The 21,995-nt window shown below is 41.4% G+C and overlaps 1 protein-coding gene and 1 long non-coding RNA gene across 9 annotated transcripts in view; one reads left to right on the forward strand and one right to left on the reverse strand.

Annotated features, from left to right (window-relative positions):
- The window catches only part of STEEP1 (STING1 ER exit protein 1), a 90,151-nt gene extending 76,099 nt beyond the window's left edge, over window positions 1–14,052 (reverse strand). For 7 of the 8 annotated variants that reach the window (XR_014258557.1, XR_014258558.1, XR_014258559.1 and 4 more), the window contains exons 1-2: window positions 13,310–14,051; window positions 10,518–10,635 (exon numbers count right to left, since the gene is read on the reverse strand). Coding sequence is in view for 2 of the 8 variants with exons in the window: in XM_082445608.1 (XP_082301734.1) it covers window positions 10,518–10,635; window positions 13,310–13,433 (242 nt within the window). In the remaining 6 variants the exon portion in view is untranslated. Of the gene's footprint in view, window positions 1–10,517; window positions 10,636–13,309 lie in introns of all 8 variants that reach the window. The other variant, XM_082445609.1, reaches the window with a different exon arrangement.
- LOC309652119 overlaps window positions 1–21,995 on the forward strand; it is a 424,346-nt gene that overhangs the window by 225,778 nt on the left and 176,573 nt on the right. The window lies entirely within an intron of this gene.

The raw sequence follows: 21,995 nt of genomic DNA on the forward strand, positions 1-21,995 counted from the left end.
ATTCTGTCTTCCAGGTCACTTATCCGTTCTTCTGCCTCAGTTATTCTGCTGTTGATTCCTTCTAGTGTATTTTTCATTTCAGTTACTGTAGGTTCATCTCTGTTTGTTTGTTCTTTAATTCTTCTAGGTCTTTGTTAAATATTTCTTGCATCTTCTCGGTCTTTACCTCCATTCTTTTTCCGAGGTCCTGGATCATCTTCACTATCATCTTTCTGAATTCTCTTTCTGGAAGATTGCCTATCTCCATTTCATTTAGTTGTTTTTCTAGGGTTTTATCTTGTTCCTTCATCTGGTACATAGCCCTCTGCCTTTTCATCTTGTCTATCTTTCTGTCACACTTAAAAATCTTGCCCAAAAAATATATGTGATCCTTCCCCATCAACTGATAAAGAGTTGCTTCATTCTCTTTAAGGGCCACATTCCATCCATTTGTATGGATGAAGCAAAATGTCTTTTACCTGCTGGATAAACTCGTAGAGTGTATCCACTTTAAATTCTGATAGATACAGCCAAATCACTCTCTAGAGAAGTTGAAGCAATTTATACCCCCACCACCAATGTGAGACTTCCTGTTTCCTTACAGTCTCACCGACACAGTATGTTATTAAAATGTATTATTGCCAATCTGGCACGTGAAAAATGTGATCTCATAATTTGCATTTCTTTTTTTAAACAGCGAAGTCAGGCATCTTTTCATATATTTAAGAGGCATTTGTATTTTCTTTTCTGTGAACTGTCAGTTCATATTTTTGGTGTATTGAGTTGTCTTTTTATTTTATATTATGGAGACTTGCAAACGTTAAGGGGCCTTGCAAATATTTCTTCCCCAGTTTGACATTTGTCTTTGACTTTTTCCCCCCGTGGAAATTTTAGATTTCTGTGTGGTCAAATCAATCGTGTGTATGATAGTTAGGCCTTCTCCACTCTAAATTCATATCTAAAATAAAAATTCTGATCGCTTATTCTAGAACTTTCTTCCATTACCATCTCACTCTAAATCATTATCTAAATAGAGGCAAGAGTGGCTTCCCAAGACAGCTAGAATAAAATGCAAACTCCTTACCATGGCCTTCTAGGCACTGACTGAGCAGAGAATGGGGCCCAGCCTCATCTCCTACATTCCCTCCCTACCTCACTGTGCACTCTCGCACCAGCCTTCTTTTGTTCTTGGAACAAACAAGTGCTTTCCCACCTCTGAACTTTCACACACACTCTTCTCTCTGCACGGAATGCTCTTCTCACCACTTTGCCAAGCCTGTCGCATTCTCATCTTTTTTGGTCTCAGTTCAACTATCACCTAGACATAGAGGTGTTCCCTGAACACCTTTTCGAAGAGGTTTTCATGTGATTCTGTATGAGCCCTTTGTTTCATTCATATGACTTACCATAATCATAATTACTTTATTTTTCTGTCATCCCACTAGACTGTAAGGTCCATGAGATCAGAGGTCAGTGGAGACCATGCCTGTCTCACACACTATCCCCAGAGCTAAGCATAATACTGCAATAAATACTGACTAAATGAATTCTTATAAGAATTTCAGTTTAGTGAGGAAAATTATAACCATGGAGGTAAGTTCTTAAATGGAGGAATGTATATGGTGTAATGGGAACACAGAGGTGGGAGCACCAAGTCCGTCCGAGTCAGTCATGGAAGGCTTCATGCAGGTGTGATGTTTAAGTCAACAGTCCTTATAGAAAACAGTATTTCAGGCAGAGGGAGAACTATGTGCAAAAGGCAAAACAGTACAGCATATTCACAGAATTACAAATAGTCTAATGTTCTTGGGACCTAAAAAAATCAAGGGAGTACTACTGATCTTACAGACATAAAAAAGATTCTAAGATTATACTATGAACAACTATGTACCAACAAACTAGATAACCTAGATGAAAAGGACAAATTCCTAGAATGATAGAATAACACAAACTACCAAAACTCACTGGAAAAGAAATAGAAAATGTGAATAGACTATAACAAGCATAAAGAGATTGAATTAGTAATCAAAAAACTTTGCACAATGAAAAGTCCAGGACCAGTGGCTTCACTGGGGAATTCTACCAAAAGTTCAAAGAAGAATTAATACCAATGCTTCACAAACTTCAAAAGAGGAAGAAACACTTCCCAACTCATCCTATGAGGCCAGTATTACCTCAATACCAGCCAAAGATATCACAAGAACAACAAAAACAACAAACTAGAGATCAATATTGTTTAAGAATATACAGACAAAAATCCTCAAAACAAAAAATAAATACAGGGGCTTCCCTGGTGGCGCAGTGGTTAAGAATCCACCCGCCAATGCAGGGGACACATGTTCGAGCCCTGGTCCGGGAAGATACCACATGCCGCAGAGCAACTAAGCCCGCGAGCCACAACTACTGAGCCCATGTGCCACAACTACTGAGCCTGCACGCCTACAGCCTGTGCTCTGCAACAAGAGAAGCCCCCGCAATGAGAAGCCCGTGCACCGCAACAAAGAGTAGCCCCCACTTGACGCAACTAGAGAAAGCCTGCACACAGCAACGAAGACCCAACGCAGCCAAAAATAAAATAAATAAATAAAATTTTTAAAAAATACAGGCAAAACTGAATCAAGCAACATATAAAGGTTTACACCACATGGCCAAGTGGAATTTATCCCAGGAATGCAAGATGGGTGCAACATACAAAAAAAGATCAATCAATGCGATACACTATAATAATAGAATAAAAGAGAAAACACACATGATCATCTTAACAGATGCATAAAAAGCATCTGACAAAATTCAAAGCCCCTTCAATACACTAGAAATAGAAGGGAACTTCCTCTACCTTAAAAGGGGCATCTATGAAAAATTCACATCTACTAAGCCACATAAACTAACATCATATTTAATGGTGAAAAACTGAAACCTTTCCCTCTAAGATCAGGAAGAAGACAAGGATATCCTCTCAACACTTCTATTCAACACTGTACTGGAAGTTCTAGCCAGGGCAATTCGGCAAGAAAAAGAAATAAAAAGCATCCAGATTGGAAGGGAAAAAGTAAAACCATCTCTATTTGCAGATGATATAATCTTATACATAGAAACCCTAAAGCATACACACACACACACACACTATTAGGACTAATAAACAAGTTTAGCAAAGCTGCAGGATATAAGATCAATATTCACAAATTAATGGTAGTCTTATACACTAGAAACGAACAATCCAAAAACGAAGTTAAGAAAAGAAGTCCAGTTACAATAGCATCAAAAAGAATAAAATACTTAGGAATAAATTTAACAAAGGAAGTGCATAACTTGTGCACTGAAAACTACAAAACATCGCTGAAAGAAATTAAAGACCTAAGTAAATGGAATGACACTTCATGTTCATGGATTGAAGACTTAATATTGTTAAGATGGCAATACTTTCCAAATGAATCTACAACTTCAACACAATCCCTATCAAAATCCCAGCTGGCTTTTTTGCAGAAATTGACAAGCTGATCCTAAAATTCACATGGAATTGTAAGGAATCCAGAATAGACAAAACAGTCTTGAAGAAGAACAAAGTTGGCGGACTCGTACATAATTTCAAAACTTAATACAAAGCCACAGTAATCAAGACAGGGTGGTACTGGCATAAGGACAGACATATAGGTCAATGGAACAGAACTGAGAGTCCACAATAAACCGATACATATATGGTTAATTTATTTTCAGTGGTGCCAAGACCATTCAATGGGGGAAAGAATAGTCTTTCAATAAATAGTACCAGGATAACTGGATATCCACACACAAAAGGATTAATTTAGATCCCTACCTCACACTATGTACAAAAATTAACTCAAAATGGGGAGTTCCCTGGTGGTCCAGTGGTTAGGACTCTGCATTTTTCCACTGCAGGGGGCCCAGGTTTGATCCCTGGTCAGGGAACTAAGATCCCACAAGCTGTGTGGCATGGCCAAAAAATAAATAAACAAAAAATTTAAAAATTAACTCAAAATGGATGAAAGACTTAAAGGTAAGAACTGGGACTTCCCTGGTGGTCCAATGGTTAAGACTCTGCGCTTCCAGTGCAGGGGGTGTGGGTTCGATCCCTGGTCAGGGAACTAAGATCCCACATACCAAGGTGCAGCAAAAAAAAAAAAAAGGTAACAACCAAACCTATAAAACTGTTAGAATACATAAGTATAAATCTTCAAGACCTTAGATCAGGCAATGGTTTTAAAAATATGACACCTACAGCACAAGCAATCAAAGAAAAAATAGATAAATGGGACAATTAAAATGAAAACCTTTTGTGCTTCCAGGAATACCATCAAGAAAGTGAAAAGGCAACCCACAGAATGGGAAAAAATATTTGTAAATCATATATCTGATAAGGGACTAGTATCCATAATAAAAAATTCTTACAACAATCAAAAACACAAATACTCCATTTAAAAAATGGACAAAGAATTTTTTTTAATTTATTATTTTATTTATTTATTTTTGGCTGTGTTGGGTCTTTGTAGCTGTGCGTGGGCTTTCTCTAGTTGCGGCAAGTGGGGCCTACTCTTCATTGCAGTGCGCGGGCTTCTCATTGCAGTGGCTTCCCTTGTTGCGGAGCATGGGCTCTAGGCGCGCGGGCTTCAGTAGTTGTGGCACGTGGGCTCAGTAGTTGTGGCTCACGGGCTCTAGAGCGCAGGCTCAGTAGTTGTGGTGCATGGGCTTAGTTGTTCTGCGGCATGTGGGATCTTCCCGGACCAGGGCTCGAACCCATGTCCCCTGCATTGGCAGGCAGGTTCTTAACCACTGTGCCACCAGGGAAGCCCAAAAATGGACAAAGAATTTGACTAGACATTTCTCCAAAGAAGATACATAAATGACCAATAAGGACGTGAAAAGCTCAACATCATTAGCCATCAGGGAAATGCAAATCAAAACCACAATGATACCATCTCATACACACTAGGATAGCTATATCAAAAAGGCAGACAATAACAATTATTGGCAAGGATGTGGAGAAACAGGAACCCTCATACACTACTGGCAAGAATGTAAAATGGTGCAACTGCTTTTGAAACCACTCTTCCAGGTCCTCAAAAGGTTAAACACAGAGTTACCATATGATCCAGCAACTCATACATATCCACCCATGAGAACCAAAAGCATGTTCACACAAAAACTTGTACACAAATGTTTACAGCAGCATTAGCCATAATACTTTAAAAAGTTAGTTTAAAAAAAACAAAAACACAGGACTTCCCTAGTGGCGCAGTGGTTAAGAATCTGCCTGCCAATGCAGGGGACGCGGGTTCGAGCCCTGGTCCAGGAAGATCCCACATGCCGTGAAGCAACTAAGCCCGTGTGTCACAACTACTGAGCCCACGAGCCTAGAGCCTATGCTCTGCAACAAGAGAAGCCACCGCAATGAGAAGCACGCACACCGCAACGAAGAGTAGCCCCCACTGGCTGCAACTAGAGAAAGCCCACGCGCAGCAACGAAGACCCAACGCAGCCAAAAAAAAAAAAAAAAAGAAAGAATGATTTATTGAGTCATTCTACACATGGATGAGCCTTGAAAATATACTAAATGAAAGATGGCAGTCCAGTGGTTGGGACTCCATGCTTCCACTGCAGAGGGCACGGGTTCAATCCCTGGTCGGGGAACTAAGATCCCGCAAGCCGCATGGCACAGCCAAAAAAGAAAAAAAGTTCATCTTCCTGAGATATTGAGACTCTAATACAAATAAGACAAGGGTTTTAAGTGGTACAATTATAAAGAAGTGATTAATATGAGCTAGATATTTGGACTTAATGGACCTTGATTTTCTTTCTTGTCCTTAATCTCTAGGAATATGTGAGATAGGAAAGGCCAAAGACAAAATAAAACATTCTCCCTGGTTGTGGTAGCAGCATCTAAGATGGCCCCAATGATTCTCGCCCCCTGGTATTGACATAATAATGTCAATAATCCTTGTATAATGCCCTCCCACAGTGAACACAGCTGACCTGTGACACCAATAAGACACTGAAGAAATGATGGTGTGTAACTTCTGAGTCTTGGTCATAAAAGACATTATAGCTTCCAACTCGCTCTCTCTTGGATTACTCACACTGTGGGAAGCCAGCTGCCATGTCACGAGGATACTCAAGCAGCCCCATGGAAGATCCTTGTTCTAAAGAACTAATGCTTCTTCCCAACAGTTAGCACTCAGCTGCCAACCATGTGAGTGAACCACCTTGGAAGTGGAACCTCCAGCCCTAATTAAGACTTCAAATGACTGCACCCATGGTCGACCTCTTAACCACAGCCTCATGAGAGACGAGAACCATCCAGCTAAGCTGTTCTTAAATTCCTGACCCACAGAAACTATATGAGATGATCAATGCTTGCTGTTCAAAAAAACAAACAACAACAACAAAAATAAACCATAGGAATACCAGGAGATGAGGATGAACAGGTAGGCTAGGGCCAGATCATAGAGAGCCTTCAGACTTGGATTTTATCCTGCTAGCCAGGATTTTTTAAATTGCACTCCACAATGATCCCTAAATGAAATCGGATAGGAGAAAAGGGAGAAGTCCTTAATGGGTTGGGCTCAACTCTTCCCCAATCAGAGAAGCTTCTTGCTTATTTATACTTCTGGTAAAAATTTCATTTGAAGAAAGGATTCATTGTTTAAAAACGTTTGAAAGGCACTGCTGTAGGTGATGAAGAGTCACTGAAAGATTTGAAGCAGGAAACTGACATAACGTGCATGTGAGATCATTCAGGCAGTAGACGATAGACTGGAGGAGAGCGGGGGGTGGGGGGAGGTAAGAGGACACTTCGATAGCCCAAGCAAGTGATGCTGGGTACCAGAATGATGGCAGTGTGGCAGGGCTGAACAGGAGGAGGCAGCCACAAGACAGACTAGAAGGTAGAATCGACAGTACATGGTGAGTGACTGGATGTGTGCAGGGGATGGTGGGGGGCAGGGATGGATGAGACAAAGACAGGACTGGCTCCCAGATTTCTGCCCCGGGCCACTGCGTGAATGGTGATGTCATCGTAGGAGGAGGAAAAAGAAGGAATTGTGTTTAGCTGACACCTTCAGAGACCTGACTGCAGTGGCTTCAACACAAGAGTTTCTTCTCACGTAAAATAAGTGTAGAGGAAGGCGGTTCCTGGTAATGGTTGAGACTCAAGGATAGCATGGCAAAAACTCTGCAATCCTTGTGGCCTTCCCTTTCCAGTCCCAGGATGGCTGCTGGTGCTCCAATTATCACGCCCGTTTTCCAAAAAGCAGGAAGGAATGAGAAGAGTGAAAAGGACTTTCCTTGGAAGCCCCACCCAACAACTTCTACTTCTGTCCATTTTACTTGGCAAAAGCTAAGTCACCTTCAGAACCTTAGGGGGTTTTTGGAGTGGGGAGAAGCTGGAATATGTACCCTATCTTTACAGACACTGGTATATAGGCAGGTAAAATAGAAGAGTGTTGGAGTGGTGCTGAGTGAACCAATCTGTGGGACTTTCCCAAGTTAGAGAAATGAGTTTGGCTTTAGTCATGCTGTATCTGAGGTAAAACATCAGGTGAAGAGGTAGAATAGGTAGTTAGATATACAGTTCTGGGCACAAGAGAGACACGGAGGCAGATCTAGATTTTGTGAGTCATCAGCATATAAGCGTAACTGATGCCATGAGAGGTGGTGAGAATGGCCAAGGAGAGTATAGAGAGAGAGGGGATAAAATCAAGGTCAGAACCCTGGGGAATGCCAACATTTAAGGGGCAGGAAGAAGAATCCAGAAGACTGAGAAAGCCAAAGAAGTAGAAGGAGAATCACAAGAGTAGTTTCACAGAAGTCAAGGAAGGAGACAGCATCAAGGGAGGCATGGTCAACAAAGATCCAGATAGAAAAGCACCCACTGGATGGGCAACTGGGGAAGCAATGGATGGGGGAGGGAAGGTAGCAGGGAACAACAGAGTCAAAGGAGAGGTACTTTAGAATGGAAGACTTGGAGGTGGAAAGTGACAGGCTCCAGGGCATGCATTAGGCAGACTGCCATATTTTCAGTAACTGGGGCTCCCACACTCATCTGGCTAAAGAACAGGAGGGGTAAGATCAGACTGAAATTTCACCCCTGCTAAGAAAGGAGCATGCTAAAGTGGGCCCTTGGAAAGACTGTTCATGATTAGAGCAGGAACTATGTCAACCAAGGGGGAAGTCTACCATGCCTTGTGGGTAAACTCTGAGAGCTCTGTGGCCCAACAGAGTCACTGGGCCAGAGGCCACTGGCCTGTGCAATACCCGGCACTAAGGCTGGGCCCAAAGCTGGCTCACTTCCAGGATCAGGCTGACTGGATCCCAGGGTTGCCACTTCAGCCTGGGGCCTCCCAGTTTTCTGGCCTACAGGCGAGGGCATCTGCCTTATAGTGCCATAGGCGCCTGTGGCCTAGTTGTGTTGTTAGATTACTTTCTGTATTAACTAATATATATACATTTAATACATATTATCTAGAACTGTTATATATAATTATGATACATGTAATAAATATTTTAGCAATCCTAAAGACAGTCAGTTGAGAATTTTCAAAATCAGAAACCTAAATAAAGGTTAATAGAGGGAGAAAAAGCACAAGAGAATGGATTAGCTTTAGATAGGGCATGTTATTTATAAACCTTCCTATATACCACAACGGAGGACTTCCCCAATGTTACCTGGAGGGCCTTCCTTTGTGAATTTCATATGTTTTATAATCTGTGTCCCCACTTGTATCCTGTATATAAGCAATTTTCTCTTCAACTACATAATTCTAGAAGCCCAGTTGTCACAGTGGTGCCTGATTTGGTACTGAATGTCGCCTAGCAATAGTTTCTAACTGTTTTCATTAGCGTGGGCTGATAACAGTTTGGTTTCTTAAATAAACATAGCTAGATGTCAGCCTGTAGCTTTTTCTGGTTCAACACTAGAATATAAGCTCTGTACGGGCAAGGTTCTTTGCTTGTTTACTGGTTGTACTGGTTTGGATAGTGTCCCTTAAAAAGTTATGTCCTTCCAGGAACCTCAGAGTGTGACCTTATTTGAAAAGAGGGTCATTGCAGATATAACTAGTTAAGATGAGGTCACAGAGATGAGCAGAATGTTCCCTTAATTTAATATAACTGGCGTCCTTATAAGAAGAGAAGAAACAGAGACAGAAACACAGGGGAAAAGCCATACAATGTTGCAGACAGAGACTAGAGTGATGCATCTACAAGTCAAGAAATGTCAAGGACTGCCGGCAAACACCAGAAGCTAGGAAGGGGCAAGGAAGGCTCCTCCCCTAGAACCTTCAGAGAGAGCATGGCCCTACCGACACAGTAATCTCAGATTCCAGCCTCTAGAACTGTGAGACAATTCATTTCTGTTGTTTTAAGCCACCTAGTTTATGGTACTCTGTTATAGCAGCCCTAACAAACTAATATACTAGTATATCCCAGACTTTTAGTACAGTACCTGGTACACAGTAGGAGCTCAATAAATGAAATATTTGCTGAATGAATGAATGGACTTAGAGCAGGATGACCTCTCTGTGGCATTTGGCACCTGTTGATGACCACCCCCTTCCCTCACTTCTTGAAATTCTCTCCTCTTCTGTTTTCCACATCACCAGGTTCTCCTGGTTATGTTCCAATTATTTTGTCTGCTTTTCAAACATCAGTGTTTCCCAGGATTATGCCTTCAATCCTCTCTTCTTGCTCCATACACTTTCCATGTAATTGTATCCCTTCCCAGGTTTCAATTCCCCATATACACCAAGGACTCCCAAATCTAAAACAGATCTAACCATGTCACTCCTCTACTTAAAAAAAGAAGATGGCTATTGCCTAAAGATAAAGTCCAAACTTGTCTACTTTAGCATTCTACTCTGTCCTCACCCCAGGATGCATGAACCCCCTCCTGTAAAGTAACTTAGGCTCTAGCCACAAGGGACTACTTAAATTTCCCAGGCACACCATATTTGATGCTTTTAATGCTTCCAGAGTCCCTCCACCTGGAATGCTCCTCCATCTACTTGGTGAAATCCTAGTTCAAGGCCAAACACAAATGCCACCATCTTCTGGTGTCTTTCTTGACCACCATTCAGGCAAGATGATCTGCTGCTGTCTGTTTTCCCATAGGCTTCTGTTCACCACACCAGTATTTTTATCATATCACAATAGGTAATCTGTTCCCTCACTGAGCCATGAGCTCTTTAATGGTAAGGACAGTGCCTTATTCATCTTTGCAGATCCAGTCCCTAGCTCAGTGCCCGGCACCTGGTGTGCTGGAGATTACAGGTTGAATGAACTCATTCTGCCTGCAAAAACCCCAAATTACAGCTATCAAATGGCAACAGAATCACATCTCAGCACCACTTCAACAAAGCACAATAAAGATATGGCTGCATTAACAGAAGTTAGAGACCCACCACAAATGTCAAAGTATTGGGCCCCAAATGGATGACCTGTTCCACTCTAGATGGGGTATTTATACTCCTCAGAACTAGACCCCAAGACAACCAGGAAATCCTAGACAGAGAACATCAACCTCTTACCTCCGAAGATACATAGTCTCCTCGTCTTCTGTGTTACAAAACTTGTGGGCGTGTTTGGCAGCATCAATCACACGGGACCGATCCCGGGGCCTCATGGGCAATTTCTCCAACTGACAGTCTGACGGAATGGAGAAAGATTTGGTCACGAGAGCCACTGAAAAATACCCTGAGGCAATCAGAAGCTTTCAGTGGGGCCCTTAGCACTGTAATTTTTACTATAATTATCACGCTTATTGAAGCCTATTATTGAATGTTCCAACTAAAAATGACTTGGTGTCAGGAGACCTGGATTTTAGCCCCAGCTCTGGCTAATCACTTCCTCTCTAGGGCTCTTTCTCCTTACTTGATTATATTATCTCAAAAGTCCTTCCCACACTGCAATTCAAGTTTTCTATGAGTATTACTGATCCTGGTACACTTGGCTTGTGCTATAATGCATTAGAATGAGGAGACGATCAAGCGTCCTGGAATGCCTATGAGGAAGGCATTGATTGGAAAAGTTGGATAAGTGCTTCGGAAAGGAGAGAGTGGGTATGCTATTATATATATGGTATGTGAATGACCCATCCCAGTTAGAGGAGTTCTAATCCAAAAGCAATGAAAACATACAGGAAATAAATTAGGTACAGTTATAAAGCAGACGGAAAATTGATACAATGCAAATTAAGTACCTAAAGGATGACAGAGAAGTCAAGTGATCAGAGTGATTGGAGATTCATGGAGGAGGTGGAGAGGGGAGTTAGCATGAGGCAGTTTGCACATCAGCTCGTGACTCTTCTCAACGACCTGCCGGAGTAGACATTTACTATTCCTAGCTTAAAAGTAAGGGAATTGAGGATTAGGAAGGCTAAGAGGTCGGCCACGCATTTAACAGGAAGCAGAACAAGAATTCAGACCCATCTCTAAGTGATCAAAAGGGAATTCGTTTACTCAGTAAATACGGGAGGGCCTTCTATGTACCAGACACAGTTGGAACACTGTGCTGAGGATTCAGCAAAGAACCGAGCAGACAAAGACCCTGACCTGATGAAGTTTACAGGCCGGCAGAGGAGGCAGAAATTTTCAAATTGATAATTATATAACATGATCTTGGATAATGATAAGTGCTAATACAAAAAGTTAGACAGGATATTAAGAGGATGCACAGTGAGCCAGATAGTGATAAGTGCTACCCAGAAAAATCAGGCACGGTAAGAGGAGAAAGAGTGACAGGGGTGCTATTTTAGATAAGGTAGTCACGGAAGGGTTCTCCAAGGAAGTGACATTTCAGCAGAGACCTGAATGAAGTAAGGGGGCATGGAGGGGAAAGGGTTTGAGGCAGAAGAAATACCAATCCCAAAGGCCCTGCAGGCAGGAACATTTTGACATGACAGAGAAAAATCAAAAAGGCCACTGTAGCTGGAGTGCAGTGAGCAAGGGAAAGAGTGTTAGGAGATGAAATCTGAGAGATAGCTGGAGGTCTGATCACACAGGGTCTCGTTATGGCCTTTGGTCTTATTCTTGGCGTTACAGGAAAACACTGGTTTGGAACAGGACTCTGGGGACAAAGAGTGGTGAGCAAGAGACTACTGTGGCAATCCAGGTGAGGGATGGCGGTGGCTTGGAGAAATGGAGGTGGTCAAAAGTAGATTCTAGATAGATTTTCAAGGAAGCACCTGCAGAATTTGTTGATGGACTGGAGGAAGAAGTCAAGAATGATTCTGAGATACTCTGTGAAGAGTGGTACCACTGACTGTGATAGGCAAGTCTGAGAGGAACAGTGGAGAGCAGAAAGTAGGAGATCATGAAGTTAATTTTGAACATGGTCTCCCTCTCTCTTTTCTTTTTTTAATTTTTAAAAAATTGTATTTAAGTATAGTTGATTTACAACGTTGTGAGAACACGGTCTCTTTAAGAGGTCCATTAGCCATCCAAATGGAGACGCGGAGTAGGCAGCTGGAGTTTGAGAAGAGGTGCAGATTAAAGAGGAACATTTGGGAGTCATCAGCATATAGACGGTATTTAAAGCTTGGGAATGGTTGAGATCGCCTAAGGAGTGAGTACAGATTGAGAACACATGAGAGGACTGAGCCGTAGGGCCGTGCAATGCCTAAAAGTCTGAGACAGAAAAAGGAGCCAGACACTGAGAAGGGGGAAGATCAAGGTAGGAGAAAAATCAGTAAAGTGTGGAGTCTTGGATGCAAATGAAGGGTTTCAAGAAGGATGGAGTGATCATCTGTCAAATGCCACTGAGAGGGGATTTACATGAGCACTGATAATTGACCACTGTAACTGGTAACACGTTCGTTAGTAACTTTGACAAATATGATTTGGATGGTGAGGCGAGAAGGAAAGCCTGCTTGAAGTGAGGGCAAGAAGGAATGGGAAGTGAGGATGCAGAGACAGCCCATATAGGTAATTCTTTTTAGAAGTTTTGCTATAAAAGAAGCAAAGAAATGAGGTTATAGCTGGAGGAGAATGTAGGATCAATGCGGGTAGGAGGTTATTTTCACGTAACATCAGAGCTGTTAAAATATCCTTGTATCCGGCAGAAAGGTTACAAAGTTTCTAGACGCAGAGCGGGAGGAGAGTGAGTATATTTTTTATGGAAGAGCAATTTAGTTTTGAGAGAGGTCTGGATACAGAATCACATGGTTAAACAGAAAACCGAAAAGCTGCCCTGGAGTGGGGCTGGATGGGTACGGAGGATTTTGATGGAGAAGGAAATCCTCGCATAGACTCGGCTGCCAGATCACAGCCAGAGGAAATGCGCCCTCGAGAACCCGAAGTTTCGCTCCTTGCAGACTACTCACCCAGCACTAGGACCATCTGGCCGCATAAACAGTAGTAGACGTGAAGGGGCTTCTCGCCGTCGTCATACTCCTCCCGGTCCCGGGTGTCGGAGCAGACTACGGACCGGGAAACTACTTTAGGCATAGCTCAGAGCAGCAGTAGGAAAACAAAAGGCAAAAGTATAAGAGTCGCGCAGAAATGACGTCACTCGCGCGTCGCGGCTCTCCCCTACCTAGGCTGGTCATGTGTCCGTAGTAGTCGTGTGAGCTTCCCGGCCGTACCATTAGGCTAAGATGCATGGGGACACCCTGAGTCTCCCAGAAACTGACCTAAGTTCTCTGGGACTGCTTTACTTGGGACACTCTTAATAATTTAAATTATTCATTTATATTTCTATACACGTATACGTATGTATATGCATATATACATATATATGACTAGATATAAGAAAGAACAATTTACACTTTATATGCATGATACAGATTTTAGGTGTGCCTCTAAATATGATTTTGATTGGCTGTATTCAGGATGAGTACCTAATGAAGTAGAGGAATGTTAAAAATTGAGATCTAATTCACATAACATAATTCACCCTTTTTTTAAAATTAATTTATTTTTTGGCTGTGTTGGGTTTTCGTTGCTACACACAGGCTTTCTTTAGCAGCTAGAGGGGCTACTCTGTTGCGGTGCGTGGGCTTCTCACTGCAGTGGCTTCTCTTTGTTGCAGAACATGGACTCTAGGCATGAGGGCTTCAGTAGTCGTGGCGCGCGAGCTCAGTAGTTGTGGCTCATGGGCTCTAGAGCGCAGGCTCAGTAGTTGTGGCACATGGACTTAGTTGCTCCGTGGCATGTGGGACCTTCCCGGGCCAGGGCTCGAACTCGTGTCCCCTGCATTGGCAGGTGGATTCTTAACAACTGCGCTACCAGGGAAGTCCCATAATTCACCCTTTTAAAGTGTATAATTCAGTGGGTTTTAGTACATTCACAAAGTTTTGCAACTATCACCACTACCTAATATTTTCATCATCCCCAAAAGAAATCCCATATCCCTTAGCAGTCACTCTCCCCACCTCTTTCCCAGCCACTGGCAACTACTAATCTAACTTTCTCTCTCTGGATTTGCCTCTTCTGGACATTTCATATGAATGAAATCATACAATATGTGGCTGTTGGTATCTGGCTTCTTTCACTTATGTTTTCAAGGTTCAACCATGTTGTACCATGAATCAGTAAAAAAGTAGTAATGAATCGGTAAAAAGGAACTTCATTCCTTTTTATGACTGAATAATATTCTGTTGTATGGCTATACCACATTGTGTTTATTCATTCGTCAGTTGGTGGACAATTGGGTTGTTTCCATTTTTGTGGTATAAAGAGTAGGGCTACTATGGACATTGGTGTCCAGGTTTTTGTGAGAACATGTGTTTCTATGCTTTTATGTTTTGTGAGGACATATGTTCTCTTGGGTGTTGACTTAAGAGTGGAATTGCTGGGTCATATGATAACCTTATGCTTAACTTTTTGAGGAACTGCTAAGAGTGTTTTCCAAGGCAAGTTTATTATTTTACATTTTACATTTACCACCAGCAATGTATGTGGGGTTCTGATTTCTTCACGTTCTCACCAATAATTATCTTTGTCTTTTTTATTACAGCCATCCTGGTGAGTGTGAAGTGGTATCTCACCGTGACTTTGATTTGCCTTTCTCTGATGGCTAACAATACTGAGCACCTTTTCACATGCTTATCTTCTTTGGAGAAATGTCTATTCCAATCCTTTGCCCATTTTTAATTGGGTTATTATTATATTGTTCAATTGTGAGAGTTCATTATATATTTTTGGATACTAGACCCTAATCATGTAAGTGATTTGCAAATAGAGGCATCTTAATGATCCCGTTTGCCACAGGTTTAGGAAACATCTTCCACCCTTCCTTCCTCAACCCAGAAACTCTCCCAGAATGCTCTCTGTGGAGGACCAGAGCCTGGGGAAATCCAGAATAAGGACATTGAGACAGTTTACATTGGATAGCTTCAAGTGATGACACCAAAATAGTGGATTTTTAACAGAGAACTTACTGAAGGAAGCAGGAGCTGGTGACCAGAAAATTGACAGGTTAGCTGGAAGAAGTGTAGTGTTCAAGATACACAAGATGTAAACCAATGGGAATTTGAAGCAATCTGCTAGCCCTCAAATGAACATGAGTTAATAAAGTAGGAAAGAAATGTCAAGTCTTAAAGAATCATAGCGTTTGCTCCTTAGATCTTAGTCCAGTGTCATCCCTATGATTCTATGTTCTTTATAATAGTATTTATTGATCTTCTACTGTGTGTTAGGCACTGTGCTACATACTGGTTGCATAGTGATCAATTATAAATAGTCTCCCTCCCTCAAGTGGCTTAGTCAAGCGCAGGGGTGGGTAAAGGGCTAGAGAGTAAATATTTTAGGCTTTGAGAGCCAAGAGGAAAAATCAAGAACATTATGTAGGTACTTATATAACGAGAGAAAACAAATTTCCACAAATGTTTTATCAATGAAATACAAAATATAATAATAATTGAGTATAATTTTTTTCATAATACAGATCTCCTAATAAGAATGGCATTCTTTTATGGAGAGGATAATATTTCACTTAATTAGGGTTCAAAGTGAGTGTTTCCTATCATCAAATCAGTTACAATCTCAATACACTTTTTTTTTTTTTTTTTTGGCCGCACCGCGCAGCATGTGGGATCTTAGTTCCCCGACCAGGGATGGAACCCGTGCCCTGGAAGTGCAGTGGAAGCGCAGAGTCCTAACCACTGGACCGCCAGGGAATTTTCCTGTTTTTGTTTTTGTTTTCAATATATTTTTAAAGGTTTTTACCTTGTTTCAATTGGTCAAGATTTTTAAGAACCTCACTTTTAATCTGTAATAAAAGTTTACAACTTGATTTTTTCAAGAGTTAACAAACTGCAAGCACCTGTTAATAAAGGTCTTAATAAAAAATCTGTTACAAATATTTATCCATTAATGTTTATCTGTAATAAGATTTTATGTATTTCATCTTTGAGAAAAATCTTAACACAGATAAGTACTGCCATATACTGATATCAATCCACAGGCACCTCTGGACTTCCCTGGTGGTCCAGTGGGTAAGACTCCATGCTCCCAATGCAGAGGGCCTGGGTTCAATCCCTGGTCGGGGAACTAGATCTCCCATGCATGCTGCAACTAAGAGCCCACATGCCAAAATTAAAAGGTACCACATGCTGCAGCGAAGATCCCACGTGCCGCAACTAAGACCCGGAGCAGCCAAAAATAAATAGACAGATAAATAAATAAATTTTTTTAAAAAGAATTGCAAAATGGTGACAATTGAGCATTAAGTCAAATGCAAGGTCCTTCTGAAAGCAGGGCCCTATGCAATTGTACAGGTTACATGCTTATGAATCCAATTCTAGTTTAAGAGAACTGGCTTCATAGGCATGTAAAAAAAAAATCCACATGCATCTGAGTTTTAATTGAGCATATTCATCTCTTAGATGGCACTTATAGAATTCTATCAGATTCTTCTCTTGACATTTGCCTTTCAGTATGTTGTTACATTGCAGAATAATCACTTCCAATTGAAGTTTAGGTGGAAGCTCCTCAACTGCACAGTTAAATTGCTTTTGAAATACAGAAATTTCCTTTGCACTTGCATCAGGGTCCAAAAATCACCACTGGAACTGTAATCTGAGCTCAGAAAAGATATCCACTGAAAATTTGTGTGGGACTGCAAATCTTGATTTTTTGTTTTAACATTTGACAGCACAGGAAGCAATTAAGTAACTAGACATTACTTGTAGTTCAAAAAATGTCAGTTGTCATCGAAGTGATTTCACTGCGGTATAAATTTCACATGTAAGCAGCATTTTGCCTTGTAATTTTAGGTTAAATTTATTAAGTAACATCATTACCTCTACAGCAAAAGCTAATTCCATTCAGTGTTCAATAATAGTGGTTGAGGGTGATTCTTCTGGCTCAGAAAATTTTCAATCCCAGCCACGAGCTATAAAAATACAAAAACAAAACAAAAAATACAAAAACAAACAAACAAAACAACAAAAAAACCCTTATAACTGCTAAGTTGTTGAACTGCTGTTGGTAGGGCAAGTCAGAATATTCAGCCTCTTTTTCTGACAAAAATTCATGAAACTGACAATGGTTTAGTCCATGAGAGTGAATGAAGTTCACTGTAGACACGAATGGTTGAATAACACAAGATAGATTAAAATATTTCCCTGTGAAGTACCTGCCGTTCAATAATATATAACAAATAACTATAGGATTTAAACAACTTACATTTTCGCAAGCTTTGTACATTTGTCCAGCTAAGCCTTTTTCTCCTTCATACATGTTTGAAATGCATCTTAGCAGATTCTACTTCAGGTTGTATTGAATTAGTGGTTTCTTGACTTTTTTGAAAATATTCTCATTTGCCGTCATCTGCAGATTATCCATACAGGCCAATTCTTCCATCGCTTTAAACTCAGCATTGACTCTTCAAATAAATAACAACAACTGAGGAGTATTATTAAGATCTGTCAACTTATAAAGAGCCAAGGAAAACCACTTGAAATAATTTGCCCTGTTTTTTAAATGAGTATTGATGTTGCTTCCAATGTCCTCAACATTTTGAGCTGCTGTTCTTGGTGAAAGCCTAATAGTCTTTAAAAAGTTTATTTTCCCTGGACGCATTTCTTTGGCTTCTGCAATCAAACACGATTTAATTAACTCACCATCAGTAGATGGCTTTCCTTGCTTGGCTAACAAATGAGCCACTCAGAAACTTACTTTGGCAGCAACCTCATTTTCATTTTTAATTTTTGTGAAGCATTTTGCTATGGTAAGATATTCTATTTTAAACTTTCTAATTTTTCTAACCGTTGCTTTCCTGTGAACTGGGAACATTGTAATGAGCACTTAGTTTGGTAATGTCGATGTATATCGTATTCTTTTAGCCATGCTACAGCGTCATTGTGTAATAAACACAGTGTTTTGACATCTAAATTGATGACCAAGTAATCTACACTCCACTGTGCCTTAAAAGCACAACATTCAAAATCCACTTTTATTTTCTTGTTTTGACATGCTAGGTATGCACTTGTAATTAAAAAATAATAATAATGCCAAAACACGGTGATACAAGTGGTACCCAAAATGCTGTTGAGATATAACTGTGTCACCGTGGTTCGTAGTGTACCGACCAACAGTGGGAAGTGATGAGGGCACCACATACAGTTTCTGTCACAGCTACTCCACTCTGCTATTGCAGCACAAAAGCAGCCATAGTGAAACTTTATTTATGGACATTGAAATTTGAATTTCATATCATCTTCATGTGTCATGAAATATGATTAAATACTATTCTTCTTTTGATTTGTTTTCAACCATTTAAAAATACAGAAAAACATTCTTAGCTTGCAGGCCATAGGAAGAATGCTGGCAGGCTGGATTCGGTTGTAGTTTGCTGGTGGATGTGGCTGGTTTGTTTGAATTCTCATGTGCAACACTGTAGCCATTTGTATTAGTTTCCTTTTGCTGCTGTAACAAACTACCGCAAACTCAGTGGCTTAAGAAAATTCAAATTTGTTATCCTAGGGTTCTGGAGATCAGAAATCCAAAATCAATCTCACTGGTCTAAAGTCAAGGTGTCAGCCAGGCTGATTGCTCCTAGAGGCTCCAGTGGAAAAGTCATTCTCTGCCTCTTCCAGCTTCTAGAGGCTGCCAGCAACCCTTGGCTCCTTGGCTGGTGGCTGCATCACTCCAATCTCTACTTCCATCATCACAGGGCCTTCTCTCTGAATTCAGACTCCTCCTTTCCTTTTATAAGGACCTTTTATAAGGACCCGTGTGATTATTATCAGGGCCACCTGTTTAATCCTGGATAATCTCCGTATCTCAAGATTCTAAATTTAATCACATCTGCAAAGTCCCTTTTGCCATATAAGGTAACGTGTTCACAGGTTTAGGACATGGAGATTAGCACATGGAGATCTTGAGGAGGGGTGCATTATTCAGCCATGCCTTTGTTTTCCTCTATTCAGCAGTTCAGCAGGTAGTGAAATCCTATGTTCATGGCGCCCTAATTTCCCCATTTCTCTAAGCTTCACCATTTCTCTCTCCTCTCTCCCTCCCTCTATCTCTTTCTCTCCTTGTGTTCTAGGGGCTATAAATGGACAGCATACTACTACCTTTACTGCCAAGAACACACACTGACAACTGTTGTCTCCTGTAAGTGATCCTCTTCTTGACTTGTCTTCCAAGATTATTGGAGTCAAGAAAAATCTTTTGATTTTATTTTCTGTTGTTCCTTGGTTGTCATTTGTACTGAATTTTATTGATAGAAGTGGGAACTATAGAAAAATAAAATTCCTTGCCTTCACTGGCTAACAGAAATACAAATTCCCAGCCTCATAAGGCAGGAAATGATATTTTATTTGGTTTCTCTCTCCAACCCCAAATAGTCGAGGAAAATCACAATCTACTCTGCATTTTGAAAACAAGAATAAAATTCCACAATTTCCCTAGTCATATAGTCCCATATTTTTCCTCCCTTTTAGGAAAATGCTCAGATCCTTGCCTCTGAACAATTTGGAATTTTTAATCTTCCCTGCAGCTGCATTGCTCACACACTTTTCTTTAAATTGAAAAGGACCTCTAGTTTCTTGACCCCTGTTCTTGGGGGGAAGGGGGGATGCTTGCCTGTGAAGAGGGTATTTCTTCAAGATGTCAAGGTGAGAATGGGGTGGAAGGAATGCTCGGCCAGCTCTGCTATAGTCAGTATATTCCAGCCCTATAATCGCCTGTGCTGGAGAACAATCTTCTGTGTGCTGCTTGCTATGACAACCCTGCTTCTGATGGGGAATGTGAGGGCACAGCGTTCCTGCAAAGCAATTCCATTGTGCAGTCAGGGAACACTCTCCCCACATCCCAGTGCCCCGGGGCTTCCAAACTGCTTCGGTTCACGCTCTTGATTTTTCCTCATTAGGTAGTCAAAGAGCTACTCCTTAGCTATACAGCAAAGGAGTGGCAGAAAACAGGCCCGCAACAAACTCAAACACATCTCTAGCCTTCAATGAGTTTTAGACATTTATACCCAGTCCCTTATATCCAGGAGCCTCCCAGACCCTCTCCTCTTCTCCAGTACATTATACACCGCTTCTCAGTAGGATGTTTTCAGTGCATCTCTCTTGGGCTCAAACGCCTACAAAAGCTGCCTATCAAGCCTAAATTCCTCATGCTCGCATTTGAGGGCATTTAATTAACTTCTGTCATCCTCACTTTTCCAAGCCAGGGTCTCATCAGTCTGCATTAGCCACTCTAACCTGCCCACTGCCCCCAGATCCTGGTTAAGCTCCATGTCCACGCTTGTGCTGTTGCCCTCGTAGCAACTGCTTGAGTTTCTCCCTCCTAAGCCCTGCTTTCCTCTCTTCTGAAACAACTTTGAAATAGACCCATTCCAGGAAGCTTCTTCTAACCCCACCGGACTGATGATTCCCTTGCTGCGCAGCCCCTCAGCATCTGTGGATTCACATGTTTCTGCTATGTATCTTGCTGCTGCTCTGGAGGGAGAATTCTAAGATGCCACCCCCTTCCTCAAGATTTCTGGTCACTTCTTCCAGCTATTCAGTCAAACACTAATCTAGGTTCTGCTATGAGGCAATTCTGTAGATGTAATTAAGGTCCCAAATCAGATGATTTTAAGATCAGGAGATTATCTGGGATGGGCCTGACCTAATCAGATAAGGCCTTAAAGTGAACTGGGCTCTTTCTGAAGAAAGATACTCAAACTGTGAGATGAAAAAATATATATACGTTAAAAAAAAAGTGTGAGAGGGATTTGATGGGAGAGAAATTCTCTATTGCTGGCTTTGAAGATGGAGTAGGCCACATGGCAAGGTATGCAGGTAACCTCTAGGAGCTGAGACTGGTCCCCGGCTGGCAGCCACTGAGGAAATGGGGCCTTCAATCTTACAACCACAAGGAACTGAAGTTGACTAACAGCTTGTGGTAATTCGTTAAACATCAATAAAAAACTAACCCACTTGCTTTTGTAGACCTTGCTTTTTTTTTTTTTTTTTTTTTTTTTTTAAAGAAAGCATTCTTTTTTTTTTTTGGGGGGGGGGGTTTATTTTATTTATTTATTTATGGCTGCGTTGGGTCTTCGTTTCTGTGCAAGGGCTTTCTCTAGCTGCGGCAAGTGGGGGCCACTCTTCATCGCGGTGCGCGGGCCTCTCACTATCGCGGCCTCTCTTGTTGCGGAGCACAGGCTCCAGACGCTCAGGCTCAGTAATTGTGGCTCACGGGCCCAGCTGCTCCGCGGCATGTGGGATCTTCCCAGACCAGGGCTCGAACCCGTGTCCCCTGCATTAGCAGGCAGATTCTCAACCACTGCGCCACCAGGGAAGCCCTAGACCTTGCTTTTGTTGATTTCATATGTGCGTATTAGTAGACTGCAAGCTCCTAGATTAGAGGAAAAGGAGGTTTTTAATTTATTTTTGTAACCCCTTCCCACCACAGCCATAATGTGATGCTATTAGGGAGATTTGCCTTAACTGATACGTTGGAGTTAATGGGAGATATAAATCCTTGGCCATGAGAGTACTTGTTGTAAAGCAGCAGCTAGAATCACTACCACTGTCAAGTGCCTCCTGCCTCCCATGTTAAAAACAATTTCCT

This window comes from Balaenoptera physalus (genome assembly GCF_965194825.1).
Source record: "Balaenoptera physalus genome assembly, chromosome: X".
NCBI lineage: Eukaryota > Metazoa > Chordata > Mammalia > Artiodactyla > Balaenopteridae > Balaenoptera > Balaenoptera physalus.